The sequence below is a fragment of the Lissotriton vulgaris genome, chromosome 1_1 (genome assembly GCF_964263255.1).
Source record: "Lissotriton vulgaris chromosome 1_1, aLisVul1.2, whole genome shotgun sequence".
In the NCBI taxonomy this organism is placed as follows: domain Eukaryota; kingdom Metazoa; phylum Chordata; class Amphibia; order Caudata; family Salamandridae; genus Lissotriton; species Lissotriton vulgaris.
This window is the reverse complement of record NC_141685.1, coordinates 2,010,343,803-2,010,364,102: the sequence shown is the minus strand read 5'-3', so window position 1 is coordinate 2,010,364,102 and position 20,300 is coordinate 2,010,343,803. Positions and strand designations below refer to the sequence as shown.

Here is a 20,300-nt window from a genome sequence, read left to right as displayed (position 1 = left end):
CTGCAGCCATCCGAATGCTATGCCCATCATGGGTGAACACCCCGTGGGGGCACGCTGCAGAAAGCAGGCGATGAATGGGCGTGGGCGTGTGTTCGAGTTGTTGCATAGGGGACCTATGTGATGAGCACTCTGTATTTCCAGAGTAGGTTCAAAGGCAGCCCAAATGAGTTTTGGAAGGGTCTCTTTTAGGACTATGCGAGTATTAAGGCCCTCAATGGCTGCTGTCCTCTCAATTGATGAGTTTGCTGCGGAGAAAGAGGAGTTCCTGGTCCCTACCTTGCACTGTGTCCAGGCGGTCCTCTACTACCGTCAGCCTCTGGTCCAGTCCCTCAGCTCTGGATCGATTTAACTTCCTCTGCCAGTTTAGATATGTTGGAGCCCATTCCCTCCAGCCTTCGACTGACCGAGGAGATTTTCTGAAGAATGTGGTCCAAGGTCACGTCTGGTGCAGGGACCATTAGGGGCACGGGGGACCATTCGCTGAGGGGTCAGCGTTTTTTGTAGCCATGGTGCGTGGTTGCTTGAGAGCCTCTGTGAAGAGAAGCTGTCTGGAGAACTTACTCTCGGGCTATGCCGTGAACATCCTTGCTGTGTTCCGATGCCAGTCCCAGTGCTGTTATATAGATTCACTCACCGTCCGGGTAGTGGGACAAAGGACGGGCCAGCACACAGAGAGTATCCCCATGGTCCGTGGGGAGGGCAGCGTATAGGTCACTCCCTGTAATGCTTGCAGTCTGGCAGTGGGCCCTTTCACAGCTTCCCCAGGTCGGAGAGGAAAGAATATATGATGGTACCCCTGCTGTTGGCACCTCTATTGTAGGATTTGCCGCTCATCACACAGAAAAGGGATCCCGGTGTTAATGCTTCTGTGCTCCCTCACCTCCACAGTTATAGTCTTGTGCACCAGGATCAGAATCCATGGGCTTTCCTGGGTTCGTGCCCCACCGTCGTGGAGATTAGAGCAGGCGGCTTGTGGCCCAATGCCATCTGAGGTGGGGGGGTTATTTCCCCAATCCTCTATTCTGCTGCCTGAGTACTCCGTGCTGCCCCCCAATATCTGAATGGGGGAGACAGGTCGCAGACGCGTATCAGGTGAGGGTCCGGATACGGCGTCGCCAACGCAGGTGTCTCCCGATGGGCCCCCAGGGAGTAGGGGCACTATTCTGCGAACAGGGGTCTGACCCAAATGCGCGACAGGCGCCCAGCAAGGGCGCGAAGATCACAATCGTCCAGGTGGGGCTACAACTGCGCAGCGGAGGGCGGGGCCGAACAGCTTTGCAAGATTGAGGCTTCTTTTACACCTCAAGTCCCAGTGGTCGCCCCATATGAAATCTCCCCGCATGACGGTCGCCAGCCGCAATTAAAGGACCTGAGCTATTCGGAGTGCTCTCCCGCCAAGGATTGGAGAAAAGCAGGTACTCTGCCATCTCTATGATGCTGCAGCCTCCACTGGGAGACTCCCTCTGAGTGGAACTCTCCTGCTAGGTGGCCATCTTCATTTGTGGCCAGACCACGCCCCCATTAATACATTCTGATCTTATAAGTACTTTATCCGCTGTATTAGGATTTTTCCACAACCACAGTAGAGAAAACTGTGTAATCCTGCACAACTCACTTTTATTTATGTACTTTGGAAAATCATTTTACCCCATGCCTTGTTGATTTGTTGATATCACAGAATTGCTCAGTGTCAAGTCGCTGCTGAGCCTATACTTGCCCTTGGGAAAATTGACAGAAAACCATTGATGCCGTAATGTCTAAGGTGGTAGTTATGGCATCAGTATGGTAGTGGCATAGAGTAGTTAAGATGTCCAAGTTCTTGGGTTGTCTCGACTGCATGAGGTACTCCTTGAAAAAAGATGTGAATATGGATGGTTTCGGGACAACTACCCACTACAGCTGTGCAGTGTCAGTAGTAGTTGCAGGGCCCACACTATATGAATTTGAGCTTTAAGTACTGTTCTTCTCATCTGCTATTCCATCTTCTGTCAGGTCTTTCACCAAGTCAGCTTGGCCCTCATTAAATAAGTGAAACAAAGACCTTTGTATTTTTCTTGAAGCATACTTCAGTGTATTTGAGTCTAGTACTTTGTGTTTGACAACATTTTCTATGCACTTGGAGGTATGAGTATTGGACACAGATAACAGGAATCCAAGCTTCAGACAGACATCCTAGATTACCTTTTTGGAAAACTTAGGACCCGCAAGAAAAGCTCCAGATATTAACACACACATATAAAGTACTCTAAACGAGATTTAAAGGTAAGTGTAATTCACTGCTTCCACTGCTTCATATTAAGCTGTCATTATGTTGTCACTGACGAGAACAATGAGCCATATTGTCGGAAGAAAGTAATTTTGTTTATTTTGTGATATTATTCCTTTAGATCTTGAGGTATTAAAAATGAAGAGGGCTATGGAATCTCTAATGGCTGCAAATGAAGAAAAGGTAGAAAAACATAAATGCTAAACATTGTGTGAATATTGATAGTTTTTTTACGCTGCTTTACTATTTTGCCAGGAGACACATTCTTGACTGCATAATTTTAAGGAAACTAAAATGATTTGGTTTCAAAATATGATTTGTGAAACAGGTGGGAGTAGCAAAAGACCTTTCAAAAGGTCTTCTCATCAGACATAAACAGACTTTCAGATTTTTCTTTTGCTGTTTTTCCTCCTTTGAAGCTTGAAGCTAAGCTATGTTTTGTATTATCTATTTGTTTATCCCATTTCTTATCCCTTCTCAATATAAAACCTTTTCTCCTTCATCTTCTCCTTGGTTCCTCCCTTTGTTTACAATGTTGTGTGGCTGAGGCCATTTGGCAGTTAGTGAAAAGAGAGCTGATGCTGTGCAAAGGAAGAGCCCCTTGATGACGTGAATAAACTTCCTGCTTGACCTTCAATGAAGATTTATGTATTATTTTACTTCTGTGGCTTGATCAGTGCTACTAGGTTTATGGCGTCCAAAGTATGAAGCAGTTTTATCTAATTATGAGACATTAAAAAAGGAAATTGTGTAGCATGTTGTCTGGTAAATTGAGTTGAAACATTTTTTATTTAAAAATGCATCAAATTATGTGGCAGTGTCAGTTACACCAGAATTGTACGATGAACTCCACAGCACTGCATAATCCACTGTCCCTGATTTATGTCCATTGGTTTATGAACAAATCATTCATGAAAGTTAAACAAAATCTTAATAGTCTACTTCCCAACAGTCCAACAGCGCCCATTTGTAGCTGCACCTTAAAGGGAACAGCTTTTGCAATCTTTTCTACAGATATCATGTGTTTAATAACTCTAAAGTTTTAAAAGCATTTTTCCCAATCTTTTTATTAACGTGTTGCAATATTAAACTGTCACCAAGCATCGCATCATGTAGGTGGTCAAACCCAAGGAAGTTTAATGTATAACACTGAACAGCAGCTGTTGAGATTTCATCTCTAGCAGCCCACAATTAACATGAAACATCTTCTCGATGATTGCCAACCTTGGTTTACCTCATGCCATGCCTCTATATTGTTTTCATTTTAACCATATTTCTCCTTTTTTGTATGACACCCTCTTACCTCTTAAATGAGCTTTTGTGCAGCATACACCAGTCCACATTTTCCTTCACTTCCTTATCTAAGATGGGGGAGCTGGCCACAGAAACTGCCAGTGTTCATTTTGCCACTGTGAATCCCAGACTACACAGTATCTTAAATTTTTTTTTATGGGATCTCTTCCTCCCATATGTTCAAGAGAAAGTTTCACTGTTTGATCGGCAGGGAAATCTGCATCCTGGGTCAAGTACACCTGCACATCGTCTGGTGTTTATATTTCAGGGCCATCTTTTTAGTCGTATGAAGTGTCCGCTCATGGAGGTGATCTGGGAACGTGCAGCAAGATGTATAACATTGTCAGAAATCTTTGAAGTCTGGCTTGAAGTTGACGGTGTTGACCTGCTCCCCCTCTTATGGCTGTGTCCGCATCAAATCCTCGATGTGGTCCAAGGCTCCCTGTAAGTCGAAGTAGAAGCAAAAAAAGGCTAAGTGGGATTCATCCCAGTCCCTCCACTCTCTACCAGAGAAGTCATGAGGAGGTCATGGAGCCTCACAGTCTCGCTCTCGATGCCCCGTAGAGAAGGTGATTCCTCAGCCGATCCTGTTGCATGCCCAGTTGTCCATGCTATGGGTAATGTTAATGTTAATGTTAATGTTATAACAATTTATTATGCGCACAGCGACTCCAGCGAAGGAGCATCCTGGCGCAGAGACAAGGAGCAAACATAACACAGCAAGGCGAAAAGCAACAGAAAAGTGCTGAACCAAGGGGACTAAAATAGAAAAGTTTTTATGGCTCTACGAAACGACAGCAGGTCTTCTAACTGCCGAATTTCAACAGGGAGGGTGTTCCAGATTGACGCAGCTCTCACCCTGAAAGAACGGCCGCCCATCCTGCTGAGCCTAAATCTGGGGACAACAGCAAGGGCCTGACCTTGCGATCGAAGGTTGCGGGTAGGGACATAGAAGGAGATAGAGTTGGCCAAGATCTCAGGGCCTATGCCTCTAAGAATTTTAAAGGTCAAACACAATACCTTAAAAAGTATACGCTTCCTGACCGGGAGCCAGTGCAGGGAGCGGATAACATGAGACACCGGGGAGAACTTAGGGAGACCAACAATAGCTCTCGCCGCGGCGTTCTGCACCCGCTGCAGGCGAGTAAGCTCAGCCTGATTAGCCCCAGCCAGCAAAGAGCTGGCGTAGTCCAGACGTGAGATGATAGTTGCCTGGACCACAAGCTGTCTGGTCGGGGCGTCGAAAAACTTAAGCACCGGCCTAAGCCCTCTTAGGAGACCAAAGCAACAGGCTGCGATTTTTTTGGTGTGCCCTATGAAAGTGAGACCAGCGTCTAGCCAGACCCCGAGATTCTTCACCTCCGGCACTGGGATCGGAGTGGGGCCAAGCTCCGAGGGCCACCACTGATCGCCCCAAAGCTCCACTCCCTTCCCGACAACCATCACCTCAGTTTTTGTGGCATTAAGCTGGAGACAGTTACCTGTCAGCCAGCTGGCCACCGCCTTCAGGCCGGACTGAAACCTGGGGGCGTCCTGTTCCGCCCCCAGGTTTCAGTCCGGTTAATGTTGCAACCGATTGAGGCCTTTAAAAAGGCACTCTGGTTTTGGGCCCTGGGATCTACAGAGTCCTCCAACTTATCCTCTGTGCTATCTGTGCCTCCAGAACTCATCGCTATTCCTGCCCTAGCTTCGGTGCAGACTTCCACATTGGCACCGTAATCCACGCTGGTCCCTTCCACGTTGCCATTGCTGGATTAGTACCAAAAGTCATGTGTGACTGTGAGCCGATCTCACCTCAATCCCGACCCTGGTCCCTTCCTGATTCCGCCCCCGATAATCTGATTCAGATAGAATAATACCTTTACCACGGAGCGGATCTCCAACACTCAACTTTTCAATTCTAACTCTGACCAAAGTCAACCAGCCTTCGAAGAGAAGATGGAGAGGATTAAAAAGATTTACTACCATACTGTGATGAAGAGAATCTTCTCATGGCTTTAAAGGAGGCCTTTGGGTTAGAGACTTCCCAGATACTAGTTTGGTAAACTCTCCATCCCAAGGCCATTCGCAGAGGGCAGTGCTTCCTTCTCTATGTTGATACACTATGAAAGTGAAGACAAATGTTTGCACTCAAGGTATACAGCCATTCTATGAGTCCCTGACTGACACATTATTGAATACCTGAGATGAGCCTTGTTCTTGCTCACTGGTGAACAGGCAGCGAGTCAGCCCCACAGACCGTACTAGGATACCCCCACTCCAGAAACAACACTTCTGGTGGACCAAGCTTCCACCAGCAGGGTAAACCACAATTCTTTCCTTATGACCACTGAAAACCTACTCCCCAACCCGCTACCCCCCCTTGACCAAGAGTCTTGGAGAATTGAGGCATTCAGAAAATTAATGTTTTATCTGCCAGCCTAGCTTTGTGATTCAGTCAATGCCAGCTGTTGATTGATATTTGCATTCTCTCTCCTGGGTGAGTAGTGAGTTATTGCCTGCAGTCCCTAACGAATTTCAGGCCTCCCTGGCTCAAGGCATCGAGCATGGTCACATTGTAGAAAAATAAGTCTATCTGATCTGGACGCTACTAACTGCTTGGGCTGGGCAGTTGGAACTAGTGTCATGCTTCAACACCACACATAGATGAAATCCACAGGCTTCTCTGCTCTGGAGAGGTGACGGCATCACTCATGGTTATGCTTTTTAGTGGGTCTCCCCCTTTCACGAGAAGGCTGATTCTGCCCTGGAATTCCTTAAGGAAAGTCAGCCACGGGGCATTCCTTTGACTTCTCAACTCCTGCTAGGGAATTTCCTCTGCAGTTTCTTTTTTTTTTAGATTTGTCATACCTATGGAAGCTAGGTTCAGACATATCCTCCAAAGGTGGCAAAATATAACAACCGACAGATGGATCCTTCAGATCATTCAATGGTACTATACTCGCCCATTCTTTTCCAACCAGCTATGTCTTCCACCCACATCAGAGCAGGTTTCAGAGGAGCACCTGTCCATCTTCCCTCAAAAGGTGCAGGCTTTTTGGCCAAAGGAGCCTTTGAAAGAGTTCTGGCCCCGGAAATAATGATTGAATGCTTGTCTGGCGATTTTCTTGTGCTTAAGGAATTAAACCTTCATCCTGTTTTAGACCTCCGACCTCTAAATGTCTTCTTATGAAAAGTCGAATTCAAGATGCTCACATTGGCCCAGGTTCTAATAACTTGGGAGTGAAGGCACTATAGATCCTGATCAGTTAGATCACAGTAGTCCTGAAGTTCTCAAATTACTTCTTTTTGATTCATCTCTTATGATTCTTCAAAACAGCCAGTGTTCATTGAAATTCTTCAGAATGAAAATGACATCTGTTAGAGTGAAGTATCACAAGACAATCTGTTTATACAGCTGCAGCTATCATGTTCTATCAACTAGAATCTTATTTTGCATGGCAAGTACATTGTTCCAATCTCTTAACACGTTTCATGTTTTGATGGACATTCTATAGCAAACTGTTGTACGAACAGATTCATTCGACAACTGTGGTCTGTTTGATCAGGATCTATTGATTGCTCCAATACAAATGTATTTGTATTTCTGCTCTTGTGGCAGCAGCATCTTTAACAGCTAGTTGCTGTTTTGAGAAGACCACCAACTTTGAAACTGTGGGGCCGACATTGGTCTATGGTTGTGTGAGCCATAGCTGCCTTGGGAATCCATTGGCCCAGGTTCTGTTTAGCCTGGTTCCAGGCAACTGAATGGTGCTTTGGACTTGCAGGAAACCTGCATTCATGTACTCATCCTTCAGTTCCTCAGAATCTGCTTGCTGTTCAGGGTATGCCAAGAGCATTTTCTATTTGCTGGGTAACCTGTCTGCCTCATTGGTGCCCCTCTTGTATTCTCAAAAGTGATGGAAGTAGTCACAGCCCACCTCTAGAGGTTAAGATTCCATTTCCCCCCCTACCTCAAAATCTCACTGTTGAAGGCGTGCTTGCCACAGTCAGTCATAGACCACCAGGGGCATGAGTTAGTTACTTGAAATAACTATAGCTGGTAAAACTAATTGGTTTTGTAGGTTTAAAACGATGTTTTAACTGACATTTTATCAAACTATAACGTCCCTTTAACCTTTGTTTTTTTCAGTCTACCGTATAGTGTGTGTGTGTGTGTGTGTGTGTGTGTCACTCATCCTTAAATTCACCCTTACCTCACTTTACCCTACCCCTCAACCCTAAAATTTCCCTTACCTCCCTTTATTTCTACCTATTCCTAACCCACTCCTAAACCATAAATTAACCCATCAATCCCTTTATCTCTCACCACTCCTAAACCCTATATATCCCTTCCCTTCCTTTACCTGTACCCATCCCTAAACCCTAACATCGCCCTTACTTCCTTTAACCTCTACCCACACCTAAGCAATCTATTTTTTTATATAACATAAAAATTGTTATAGAAAAGTAAAATTATTATGTGCATGGTGAAAGTAGAACTACTTTCCTTTGTGGTACTTACCTGCATGGTGCACTCCGAACGCTAGTTCAGAAGATCAGGAATAACCAGGCCGAAGTTGTCCTAATGGCTTCATGTTGGGCCAGTAGATTGCGGTACTCGGAAGTTCTATGCATGAGCACCTGTCTTCCAGTCAGGCTACCACTTCAGGATGATCTTCTGTTTCAGTAGCATAGCAGTGTCCTCCACCCGAATCTGCACAGTCTACAACTCCACTGGTGCTGATTGAGTGGCGGCAGTTAACTGTGTTCAGTCTGCCTCTCAAAGTTATGGATGTCATCTTTGCTGTAAGGTGTTCCTTTACAAAGTCAACGTACGCTGGGCATTGGGACAAGTGTGTGACCTGGTGTGGCACCAGTAATGTGGTGCAGTTACAGTCCAAACTGTCTGATGTATTGCTTTGTTTCATCTCTGGTCAAACAAGGACTTTCAGTGGACACCATTAAAAGTTATTTGTGAACCCTTTCGATCCTTTGTGTTTGCAGAACCAGCCGTCCTTGTTTAAATCACATGTTGAATTTTATGAAAGGTTTGACATAAACCTTTCCCTCCAAACCCTTTGTTATGCCATAGTGGGATCTCTGTGTAGTTCTCACTTTTTTCATTTGCACTCCCTTTGAGCCAATGCACAGCTGTCCACTAAGTCTCCCGACTTTGAAGACTATATTCCTTGTTGTAATACCTTCAGCTTATCACATGAGGGAACTGTAAACTCTCTTGGTACAGCCGCATTGACTGGATGCCAAGAGAACCTTCATCTTTTACATCAATCGCTCTCAAAGCCACCATTGTGACCATCAAATTTTTATGGGTTTCTCTGTGGTAAAGCAAGGCAAGGCTTCAGGGCCAAGGCTGCTATCACTGTGTTAGTACGCTAAGGGCCTGTTCTTGATATCTGTTAGGCTGCATTTTAGGCATTGGTGCACAGATTCACAAAGCACTACTGCCTTGACAGCCAGGTATGACAAGAAGGACATTTCGCTTGTTTGGTTCTGCAGGACTTTAGATCTGCGCTAATCCACAGACCCATCCCCTTGGGAGGTACTACTTTGCTATCTATTCTAAAGCTGAGGTATCTGCATTTAAAAGTATCCTTCTCACTTACCTTCTGTAACTCTTTCTGGTGAATGCTCTATCTAATTGCAGATGCCAGACTGTCCTTCCACTTTCCCATTCTGTGGAATGGTCCATTTTCCAGTATAAGAAGGTCCCAATTTATGAATTTTCAAGCTTGTACTTCTGATTATTTTTGTGTTCCACATCAGAGGGAGCCGGCAGAGTCAGGAAAGAAACGGGCATCTGTGCCAGCCCGAAGTGCCTAGCCAGGTCCTCTCCGAACCACAACACAAGCAACTCAAGACTGTTATCAGCCCGATTGAGCTCTTCAGTCTGGTGTAGCTTGATTCCAGTGGTAGTTGACTTTCCGAATTAAATTGTACATGGATTGATTTTTTATGTTTTATCGTATTTTCTTGGGAGAATTACATCTTGCCTCACTTAGATTTTGCATGAGGATGAGGAAGTTGGGCAGCAGTGTTTTTAAGGAAAAACCTTGCCCCGAGTCAGACTAGCTTTCTGTTACTGCTAGGCCTTGGCAGGTTCACCTTTGCCAGAGAGTCCTAGAAAAGATCTAACTGAAGTTTGGTAACCTATTGAAGGGATCCATTTGTTTAGTTTCATTACTGATGAAGTTAAATGCAAGCAAATTAATTAAATAAAACTTTACTATGTGATCTGTTCCATAAGATTAATCTTACCTCACGGACATTTATTTAATTTTTTTCAGGATCGAAAGATAGAAGATCTGCGGCAGTGCCTGAACAGATATAAGAAAGTGCAAGATATGGTAATTTCCGCTCAAGGTAAAAAAGGTACAGTTGAGCTTGAAATACTTTATTTCAAGGTGCTGTGCTTACTATTGATTCCTTCTTTGTTTGTATATGGAATATTATAGTTCAGGGCACACTATACTATTTGATTATCTGTAAAATGGCTTTTGAATGCATCTGTGGAATGTTTGGTTTTGAGTCCAATCCAACCACTCTGCTAAAGTTGCTAGAATGACACTGTTACTACAGGCTCGGCCACTATTTAGTTTGTGCTACTGAGTAACAGGTACAGTTGTGAGTGTGACATTTCCTATTGCAACAAGGTGATCCTCCCATTGGTCTACTGCATGCCTCACTCATCATTTAATTTCTTTGTCAACCAAGACAAAAGGAAATTAGACAAGGAGCAGTTTGGTCCTGGGTTCAAGTAGTTAGTGCTTTGTGTAAGTGTTTTAAGGTACATGTTTTTTTTCTCTTCTGTATGCCCATTCTTCAAGTTTTCTTTTATCCTGCAGATAGTTAATTGCACAGCAGCTTGTGTGTATGGTACATCTGTCCATTGCTGTGCACTACTGAAACACCTTTGACTGTGCACTGTTTCACAGGAGTAGATTCAGTATGTGAGTGGATAATCATCAGTTAACATATTCTTCATGACTTAGTGGTGTTCTTATCCACATTCAAAGTAACTCAGACCTCCTACAACATTCTAAACAGGCAGTCCCATCTTTAACTTTCAATCTTTCCTGTGTTTTGAGCCATCTTCCTTTTCATGATTCGCTATGTTGATGAGTATAGGCAGTTCTGCTGCTTCCGCCCCCTTGAATAATATAGAATTTTGACATGACCCATTGCTTTTAGTAACCTTTGGCTTTTAGCCTGCCTACTGCCTATTTGCTGCAAAAACAACAGTTGATGGACAGAATGCAGAACAATGTCATACATTCGCCCCAGTACAGAGATCTGGGCCTAAATCCATCGTTTTTTTGCTCACCACACCACCCCAGTTCAGACAAGGCTATATGCAAATCAGCATTGACAATGTGCCTCATGGGAACAGTCCAGCCCGAACTGCCAAGCCATGTCTTCCCTGGACCGGAATCAAGCATCCTTGGACCGGTTTCTGGCTGTCAGCCGTCTTAAGCCAGGATAGCTTGACTCCAGTGGTGTGGAGAGCACGGGACTCACGTCTGAGCATACCCGTCCCACTCGGGCAACAAATGCAAAAACCAGGCGGGCAGGGGGTCAAGAGTGAGGGAGCGATTCTTAGGGACTGTGCTCTTAGCCCAGTAGTGCGGATAGTTTGATCCCTGTCACGAACCATAGCAGGAGTTTCTCTGTCCAATAGGAAGGGGGGATTATACAGTTGAGAGGTAGGAGGTTCGGGAGTGCGTCTGTTAGCAAGCGCTGGTAGCTTGGGGGAAGAGCCCGGTCGGCTAGAATCGAGGTCCCTAGAGGGAGTTACAAGGGAGTGGGAAGCACTCGAGGGCAGGGGTTCGGAGGTTTGGGCGCGCTTTGGATTGCATGTTTGGGTGGCATGGTGATGGGGCAGGGTTGACCAGTGTCGTGAGCCCAAGGGAGTGAGTTTTGTGAAAAACTAGGGACCCTTGTCGGGTTGGGCGAAGGAGGGTGCTGAGGGGGCGGGGGTGAGGACAGAGGAGGGTCGGGCACATATTTCTTGAGGAGGGAGAAGAAGTCCTTGAATTTAATGAGGTCATTGGGTGGGGCTTGGATCATGATGATGCCATAAAATTGAATACATAAATAAAGTGTGAAAGATTTTATTTTGTAGTCACCAGAAGAGGTTGGCAAACTTGTGCTCACCAGTTATTAGCAGGCCTCTAGTGCAGATTAGTGTATTAAATGGAAACTTCAGAGGAAAAAGCCCAAGTGGACCTTCCGATTTTAATCCAGCAGCATGGTTCTCTCTACTCAATTTCATTCAATTTTAATTGGGTGCGCATTGATTCTAGCAGCATCTTACACCCTTTTAAAGAAGGGAACATTTGCACAGCCTGCTCGCAATACCGTCTTTTCTAATGGCAAACCCTTCCATTATTGGCAAAACCAGCTGAGAGCTCTCTTGTTTTGTCTTTATTCTTGCAGTTTCTTTCCCTGTACACAGCTAGCTTTTTTTCCACGGGGCGCCAGTCCATTTTGTTGCGTTTTTTCTAAAAAATAACTAAAATGAGGCAGGTATCTCTAAAGAAAAACTGAAAATCCTTTAATCCAGATGGGATGGGCACAGACAGTATTTAAACACAGAAGGCTGCACATAAAGGTACACATAAGGGTAGCTGATGATAAGCGCGGAGGTAAGCATGGCTGCTCAGCTATGAACCTGCAGCTTTGTCAATTGATTATACAACAGGCTTCTCCAACTACTTGCTCACCAGCTAGCTTTAAGTAGCTCTTCTGTGTACAGCCTAGCCTGCTAAATTGAAAGCTTCAGATTGGTTTAATTAATATATTCATACATACATTGAAAACTGAGTATTCAAGATAAAAATATGTAAATATTCAGAAATCATAAGCTGATTGGAGAAAATAGTTGAATATTGAGCTGATATTTGAGTGAGAAACATGCGGCGTTGTAGGTGGGTGACTTATTATAAATATTACCTTTTTTTAGGTCGAGCATTCAAAACCTCTTGTATATACTTTAGTATATACTTATATATTAGTATACACTTATATGTGTATGTACCTATAAGTGTATGTACTTTGTGGGCACTGGAGATCAGCCCTAGGACTTGTCTGCCTCCGAAAGGGACTTTTTTTCTGTAAAGCTGCCTCTATTTAACGCTCTTGATAGAAAACGACAAGCAGAGGTCTGTAAAATACCATAATCACTTTAGCATTCTCTAAATTCCAGTCCATAGAAATTGTCTTTCACAAGCACCCGTAGACAATAATATTTTTTTCAAATCTTGTATTTTCAGTGATATGACCACCGAAGCCCCTGATTTTATATTAAAAACAGAGCTTTGGAATATACCATTTCCCACTGAAAGGCAATATTTCTCTCCATGTGTCCCATACCTGGCGTGCCACACAGTTTGGTGCTTACTTTTCATCATGTTAAAGAACAATAGCTGTTTCAGCACCCAGGCTAATGTGCTGCATAGCTAAATAAATATAAGGTCCCAAAGGCGAGAACTATTGCATTGCAAATACCTGTCTTACATTACTGCTGGCTGATGCACTGAGGTGCTCACTTCTGGTAATCCTACATATAGTCACCACTAATATAATCTTATCTGATGTGGTCGCTGTTACAACACCTATATTCTTTGTAGCTAGGTATGATTTTCCTTAAATAGAAGTAGCTCATATTACAGAAAAGGTTGGAGCCCCTGGTACATAGCTTCTCCTGCTGATGAATGGCCAGTTGTCAACATGCATACACACGCTGATGACAAGTGATGCTTTTGACTCCTATTCATAGTACAGATTCCACAGTCCGCCCTCATGAATTATTGGTATTTACAGCCTGTCCTGGGTGCTTGTAGGTAGGTAATGATTGCAGCCAGTGCTTACTAGAGGATCAATCCGCTGGATTCCTGCATACAGTGTGGAAGTCATTCCGGTTAGATTCTTAGACTAGCAATTTCCAGTAACAAATCCCTTCTGATTTAGATCTCCGAAGATTTGTTGAAAAGCTTGGGCTGTTAGCAAACACTCCACATTTGGTTAGATCAAGAAAACCGCTTGTATTTTTTCTAAAGATATTGAGAGGCTGCAAGAAGTAAATTTGTCAAGTATTGAAATAAGATGAGGAAGCAAAGTTATCAAATACCATGATCAATATTTACAATGTACAGGATTATCATTTTGTTAAGTCTTCAAGGTCTCTGTGGACCTTGCAGAAACGTGGACAATGACAAGATGCTTTTGTTACGTATTGTAGCCATGAGAGCAAGTCCCTTTTCTGTTTCTCTGGCTTCGTTTCTTGATGCTTCATTTCCCCCATGTCAGTCCTGAACCCTAGTCCTACAGGCATTGGATGTCAACCTTCCAAACTCAGGCATAAACCTACACTCCTCTAAATGCTCATCTCCACCAATCAAATCAGACTCTTGTCTGTTTTGTAAACCTCTGTACTGTTTGAGTTTTCATCCCCAAACTAGCAAATGCATTGATGTACCAGTGGCTTGGTATACCCTATAGAAACTACAAATAGTAAGATACTAAGACCTTGTTTACTGTGGAATAACCTCTGCCAACTCCTTGAGGAGTGTCTGACCGAACAGCCATTTGGCTTCTGGTGAACGATTCCGGCCTTCGACTGATGTGTCACTGCCCCCTTTTCCCACCTTAATCTGTGAACTACGTCTCTGGTTCAAGTTCAAGTTCAATTTCAATCAGCCGGTTTAGCTTTGCATGGTAGTTTAGTGACTATATTTTATGAACTTTTGGGTAGATTGCTCACATGTAGGTGCCCTCCATTTCTCAGTTAAGTATCTCCCTTATTGCCAGAGGTGTCCGCTCAGGTGAAATACCCTGGCTGTGTAGTCGGTACCTCAGATGATAGACCTGCCATGTTGTAGCACATCAGGAGCCACGTGCTGTACTAAAATATCTCAGTGTTCTATCACTAAAGAGGTGCTCTGCTACCTTTACATTCAGCTGAAGTGGAAAGGCTGACTTTGTCCATTTTCTCTTTCAATTTCCCCCACGTTGCTGCGTTTTGGCCTCCTTGCTGTATAATTGTTGTCTGGCAGTGGACTGGGAATGTCAGAGTTCTGGATGGTATTCCTCCTAAACCCTTTGACAAAAGGAGCAGGATAAAGTGGTGCCATTTATGCCTGCAGTCTTCAACTTGGGGCACCACATCAAGTCCTCTCGACTTAGGGTAATGTCACTCTGCAATAATTTTGCCTACATTGATTTGTACTGTTCATAGAAGCAAGAGACGTGATTTTTTTTTCTTTTATATTTTGCTCCATTTACTGCTGCTTTCTGAAGTGTATCACTTTTTGTCTGCTCAAATGGCATAAATGTGTGCTCCAAAGTCCTTACAATCTTACCCCCCTCCCCTCAATCCCCTATCCTACCCATCCTTCCAATCCTCGTGAGCTATCATAAGGTTGTTGCTTGCTCAGTTAATGCAAAAACCGTGATCAAATATCTTTTGGTTTGGAATATGTTCTCAGTAATCCAGTGTTTCTATGTATATGCTCTTCTCCCTGTATCCACAATTGTTCCTTTCTAACTCTCTTCTTTTTCTGAACGAACATTTTTCTTTTGTATGCTCTCTGGCCTATTGCTTTTTGACCAGGATAGCAGTTTTTCTGAACTGCAGGGCTTCTTAGTGTTTGTTGGCCTTGTTAATTGTTCTATGTGATTTCTGGTAGTTATCCAGGAAAATCCTAAGACGAGCGATCCAGCTGCACAAAACCACAATTGGGAATATTTGGTTTAATAAATCTGAGGCAATGAAAGAGATACATTGTTAGATAGATGAATAAAAGATACAACGCTTCGTATCAGGAGCTGCGGGGCTCTGTGGCTGTGAGCGCTAAGGAGGACTCTGAGTTCCAGGAGTCCCTAGGACCAACAGCTGCTGCCTGTTACCTGCCCCTCCCACCGGCTATTTAACTACTCGCGTCACCCGCTTCGTGGGCGACGCTTCGTATCAGGAGCTGCGGGGCGCTGTGGCTGTGAGCGCTAAGGAGGACTCGGAGTTCCAGGAGTCCCTGGGATCAACAGCTGCTGCCTGTTACCTGCCCCTCCCACCGGCTATTTAACTACTCGCGTCACCCGCTTCGTGGGCGACGCTTCGTATCAGGAGCTGCGGGGCCCTGTGGCTGTGAGCGCTAAGGAGGACTCGGAGTTCCAGGAGTCCCTGGGACCAACAGCTGCTGCCTGTTACCTGCCCTTCCCACCGGCTATATAACTACTCGCGTCAGCCGCTTCGCGGGCGACGCTTCGTATATGGAGCCGCGGGGCGCTGTGGCTGTGAGCGCTAAGGAGGACTCGGAGTTCCAGGAGTCCCTGGGACCAACAGCTGCTGCCTGTTACCTGCCCCTCCCACCGGCTATTTAACTACTCGCGTCATCCGCTACGCAGAACGCGTGTGGACGCGCACCGGACGAAGCCCGGACAAAGGGCGGGCTGTCTGTTGCCGTCCGGGGCAGTACGAGGCAGGGCAGGGCCATAGACCCTGGTCACCGCGTCTACGGATTTCCGATTCTGTCAAGTGAGATATTTGAATAACCTTTTTAGGTTTCGCCTGGGGCACGGAGCTTTAGCTCCGCCCCCAGAGAAATCTTATGTCTCTTACAGTGTACTCTTAGTCCCGCCCTCTGTTCCATTGGCTAGCTCCATAAATGGAGGCTAGCCATTGGAACAGAGATCTGTCCGTCATTCACGGACCAGATTCGTGGGCGTTCCTGAGATTTTTTTCCCTCTCCACCCACTTCTGATCTTCATCGTGTCAGTGGGTGGGTGTTATTTTTTTTTTTGGTAGGCCTGTTTTCGTCTTTATACAAGTGTTTGTTGTTGGAGTTGGCTGCAAGATTCGAGTTCCCACGAGGCGATCAGGTAAGGAGAATTTTGTTTATAAATGTGTTTTCACTTTGCAAGTTTACGTATTTTGACGTTTTCGCCTTCCCGACCTCCCGCCTCCCCCCCCACCGCCAACGGAGGAAGCCTTCCCGACCCCCCTCCCGCTGTCCGTTCCCGCCCCCCCCCATCCCCCCCCCCCGACCGCCAACGGAGGAAGCCGCCCCCTGTCCGTGTGTTTAATTTAAATTTAAATCAGTAGACTTTAGCTGGGCAGGGGAAAAGTAAATGATTTGCCCAGATTCACAGAATGTTGACACCAGACCGAGGCTCGAACACGGATCCGCCGCTCTCGATTCGCCGTTTGGTTGCTGTGCTACCCACTAGTTTTCCATAGAGCATGAGCACTTTTGCAATGCTCGTGTTTTGTTATTTTTGTCTCAGCACAGCGCCCGTTTCACGGGTGCCGCGCCTTATGTACTTTATGTTTAATCACTGGCTTTAATATTAACATTTTAACCGACAGACCAACGCATACAAAACTCCAGCAAAAACCAGCAGGATGAGAGGGTAAGTGGGTTAAAAGGGGAGGGGCGCAAACCACTAATTGTTACGCGCATGCATGTTTACGACATAGAAACAGCCCAAGTTAACATTTCTGCATGTGTAAATCTAACACATCAGTATATTTCCACTCATTTACTTTCATTTTGTTTTCCTCGTTGAATACACCCGTCTACAACAACTCCTCCAAATCCATTTACTCCTGCCTTTCACCGGGGTCAATCTGTAGTTTTTCAAGGGTGAGACACTCCTTGCAAAAGGTTTTTGAATTTACGAGTTTGTCTGCCGCCTCCCAAAAGTCCCCTTATCCAACTGCTGCAGCAAGAAGCTACATTCACTCACGTTTACGTCATTCTGGCAGAACTATATGCGGGAGTAAATCAATTTAAAAGGGTACTATCACTGGTGCTGGTTAATAGCCAAGGTTACACTGAGGTGCACATAGCGTGAATGGGGCCCCAAGTATTAGCAGAGGAGCCAACGAGACGACACCTCATTCTGCACTAACCCCTCCAGTGTCTGAAATCAAATATTTGTATGACAGCTGTGCATCAACAACAAAGGCAGAGGATAAAAAGAGCTTCTTTCTTTCTCTCTCAGTAGAAAGTGTTTGTGCAGAAGATTCTGAGAGACTTTTCAATAATTCAGCGCCTTGTCAGGGGAATTAGGAGCTATATAATATCTCCAAAAACTAAGCTAATTCCGATAGCATTCGGGCTCAGGGGGATTAAGGGTCAGTAACAGGAAGCCTCTGTCTGTCAGTGGCTGCCTCCAGGCCATCAGACAGCAATTAAGTTTAAGGCGGCTACGTACGGTACTATTGCATTTTACAGAGCAATGTTCGCACAGGTTCAGTAGGCCCACTCATGAAATATTCCAATACTTTTTCATGGTGTGCCTGACCCTCCCCAGGGCTGATGGGGGTTTTCTTCACCTAAGAAACGTTCACAAAAACAGTGCTAAAGTTCCAGATGTTTACTTGGCCTCTCATAATTCATAGCACATTTCTTCACACCTCTTTTCCTTGCAATTTCGTTTTTCACTGCATTCGATATATGACTGAAAATCTGCTTGGGAGGGGCAGGATGGGAGAATAAAAATATATACATTGTGCAATCTCGGGTGAAGTGCAGTATAATCAGAGGCATTTTCTTGGTTCATATAGCAGAGCTGTCACTCAAGATTCGTTATCAGGCCTGTTAGTCCCTCCTTAGTACTGCATTGTCTTCATTTGTAAACTCCGATGAGGACTGGCCCCTTTACTCTGGTTGTTACATGGTACAACTTATTTAGTCCGTAAGCACTGTTTTCTGTAATGAGTTTCTCTTACTGCAGGAGGGTCTGTCATACTGAGTTGTGACCACCTGTTTGTTTAACTTGTAGCAAATAGGGGGCTCTTCATGGCCCATGGGAGACAGACGGGGCAAATCAGCGATGCCTTTAGGGCGGTCAAAGGTGCAGTCCTGCCAAGCGTCACGCAACAGGTGTGACGCTCACGCATTTCAGTGCAGTGATCCGCATCACCGCACTGAAATGCATTGTCACGCATTTTGCCACCTGCTGCCAGGCCAGCCACCAGACGCGCCTGTGACTGTGCCAGGGCTCTCTCTGATGCTCCGAGAGAGGTGCGCCTGCTTCAGAGTTCCTAAACAAGAATGCGTCAAATGGTGCGGCGCCAGCGTGGCTCATCATGAATCATCACGCACTGCAGGGGGGCGGGCTGCCCTCAGTCCAATAGTACTGCGTGTCAATCACTGACCGTGTTACCAGGGGGCCGGGATTAAATCCGGATATACGGCGGTAGAGTGCCGTCACGTCCGGAGGAACAGAAACGAATTTAACAGAAGCGGAGGGGAATGAAGAGTGCATAGGGAGTGCAGAGTGCAGAGTGGAGAGTGCATAGGGAGTGCAGAGTGGAGAGTGCATAGGGAGTGCAGAGTGGAGAGTGCATAGGGAGTGCAGAGTGGAGAGTGCATAGGGAGTGCAGAGTGCATAGGGAGTGCATAGGGAGTGCAGAGTGGAGAGTGCATAGGGAGTGCATAGGGAGTGCATAGGGAGTGCATAGGGAGTGCATAGGGAGTGCATAGGGAGTGCATAGGGAGTGCAGAGGGAGTGCAGAGGGAGTGCAGAGGGAGTGCATAGGGAGTGGAGAGTGCATAGGGAGTGGAGAGTGCATAGGGAGTGGAGAGTGCATAGGGAGTGGAGAGTGCATAGGGAGTGGAGAGTGCATAGGGAGTGGAGAGTGCATAGGGAGTGGAGAGTGCATAGGGAGTGGAGAGTGCATAGGGAGTGGAGAGTTCATAGGGAGTGCTAGAGAGTGCTAGGGAGTGCTAGAGAGTGCTAGGGAGTGCCAGAGAGTGCAGAGTGACTAGGGAGTGCTAGAGAGTGCCAGAGAGTGCAGAGTGACTAGGGAGTGCCAGAGAGTGCCAGAGAGTGCAGAGTGACTAGGGAGTGCCAGAGAGTGCAGAGTGACTAGGGAGTGCTAGAAAGTGCTAGAGAGTGCAGAGTGACTAGTGAGTGCTAGGGAGTGCTAGAGAGTGCAGAGTGACTAGGGAGTTCGAGAGAGTGCAGAGTGACTGCAGAATGCTAGGGAGTGCAGAGTGACTGCCGAGATTAAGCTAATGGCAATGTAAATGACAATGCCATTTATTTAACTGTTTTCAAAACCAACACATAAATACAAATATTGTCATTTACAATGCCAATAGCTCTAAGTTTTCCAAAGGCGAAACCATTGCATTGTAAATGCTTGTTTTATTATTGGACTCGCGGGCCATCGGACCTTGAACTCTTATTAACTCATATTGTTTTATTTTTTTATTTCATCGTATTTGGGATTCATGATAGCTTTAGTACCTTTTTAATACTAATACATAAGGATGTGTCGCTAGAAACAATGTCTAAACAAGGCTGTAAAAATTCCACCGGCACCAGCCACGCTAGATAACTATATAGTGAAAGTGGTTAACAAAATTAATAATGAGCGGAGATTATCATTGGGCTGGGGGAGCTCACCGGTCACATCGCCTATATCGCCAATTCCACTGGCAGTTGGGGTCTCTGGATGAGGATTGTGGCCGTGTAACCCTGATGCCTCACCAACGGAAGTGCTAGCTCAATCCATGCCTATGCAGGATACACTGGATACCTCTTATGAGACTCAAGTACCGCGTTCTCCGGACCCTAGAGCAATGAGGGCGTGCAGGAAAGTACAAACCAAACGGGGGGGAAATCAGAACAAGAAAAGAGTAGAAACACCAGCTATAAGTATTGTAAGTGATGTGGTGTCAATGGATAAGAATGGTACAGTCAAAATGAATTCCGAGCAATTTGATCTTCT

At 45.4% G+C, this 20,300-nt stretch overlaps 1 protein-coding gene across 30 annotated transcripts in view; it reads left to right on the top strand.

Annotated features, from left to right (window-relative positions):
- PPFIBP1 (PPFIB scaffold protein 1) overlaps positions 1–20,300 on the top strand; it is a 1,004,279-nt gene that overhangs the window by 327,612 nt on the left and 656,367 nt on the right. For 17 of the 30 annotated variants that reach the window (XM_086920158.1, XM_086920141.1, XM_086920121.1 and 14 more), the window contains 2 exons: positions 2,388–2,449; positions 9,847–9,931. In XM_086920158.1, coding sequence (XP_086776284.1) covers positions 2,388–2,449; positions 9,847–9,931 — 147 coding nt within the window. The remainder of the gene's footprint in view (positions 1–2,387; positions 2,450–9,846; positions 9,932–20,300) is intronic. The other 13 variants (XM_086920149.1, XM_086920163.1, XM_086920156.1 and 10 more) reach the window with 1 other exon arrangement.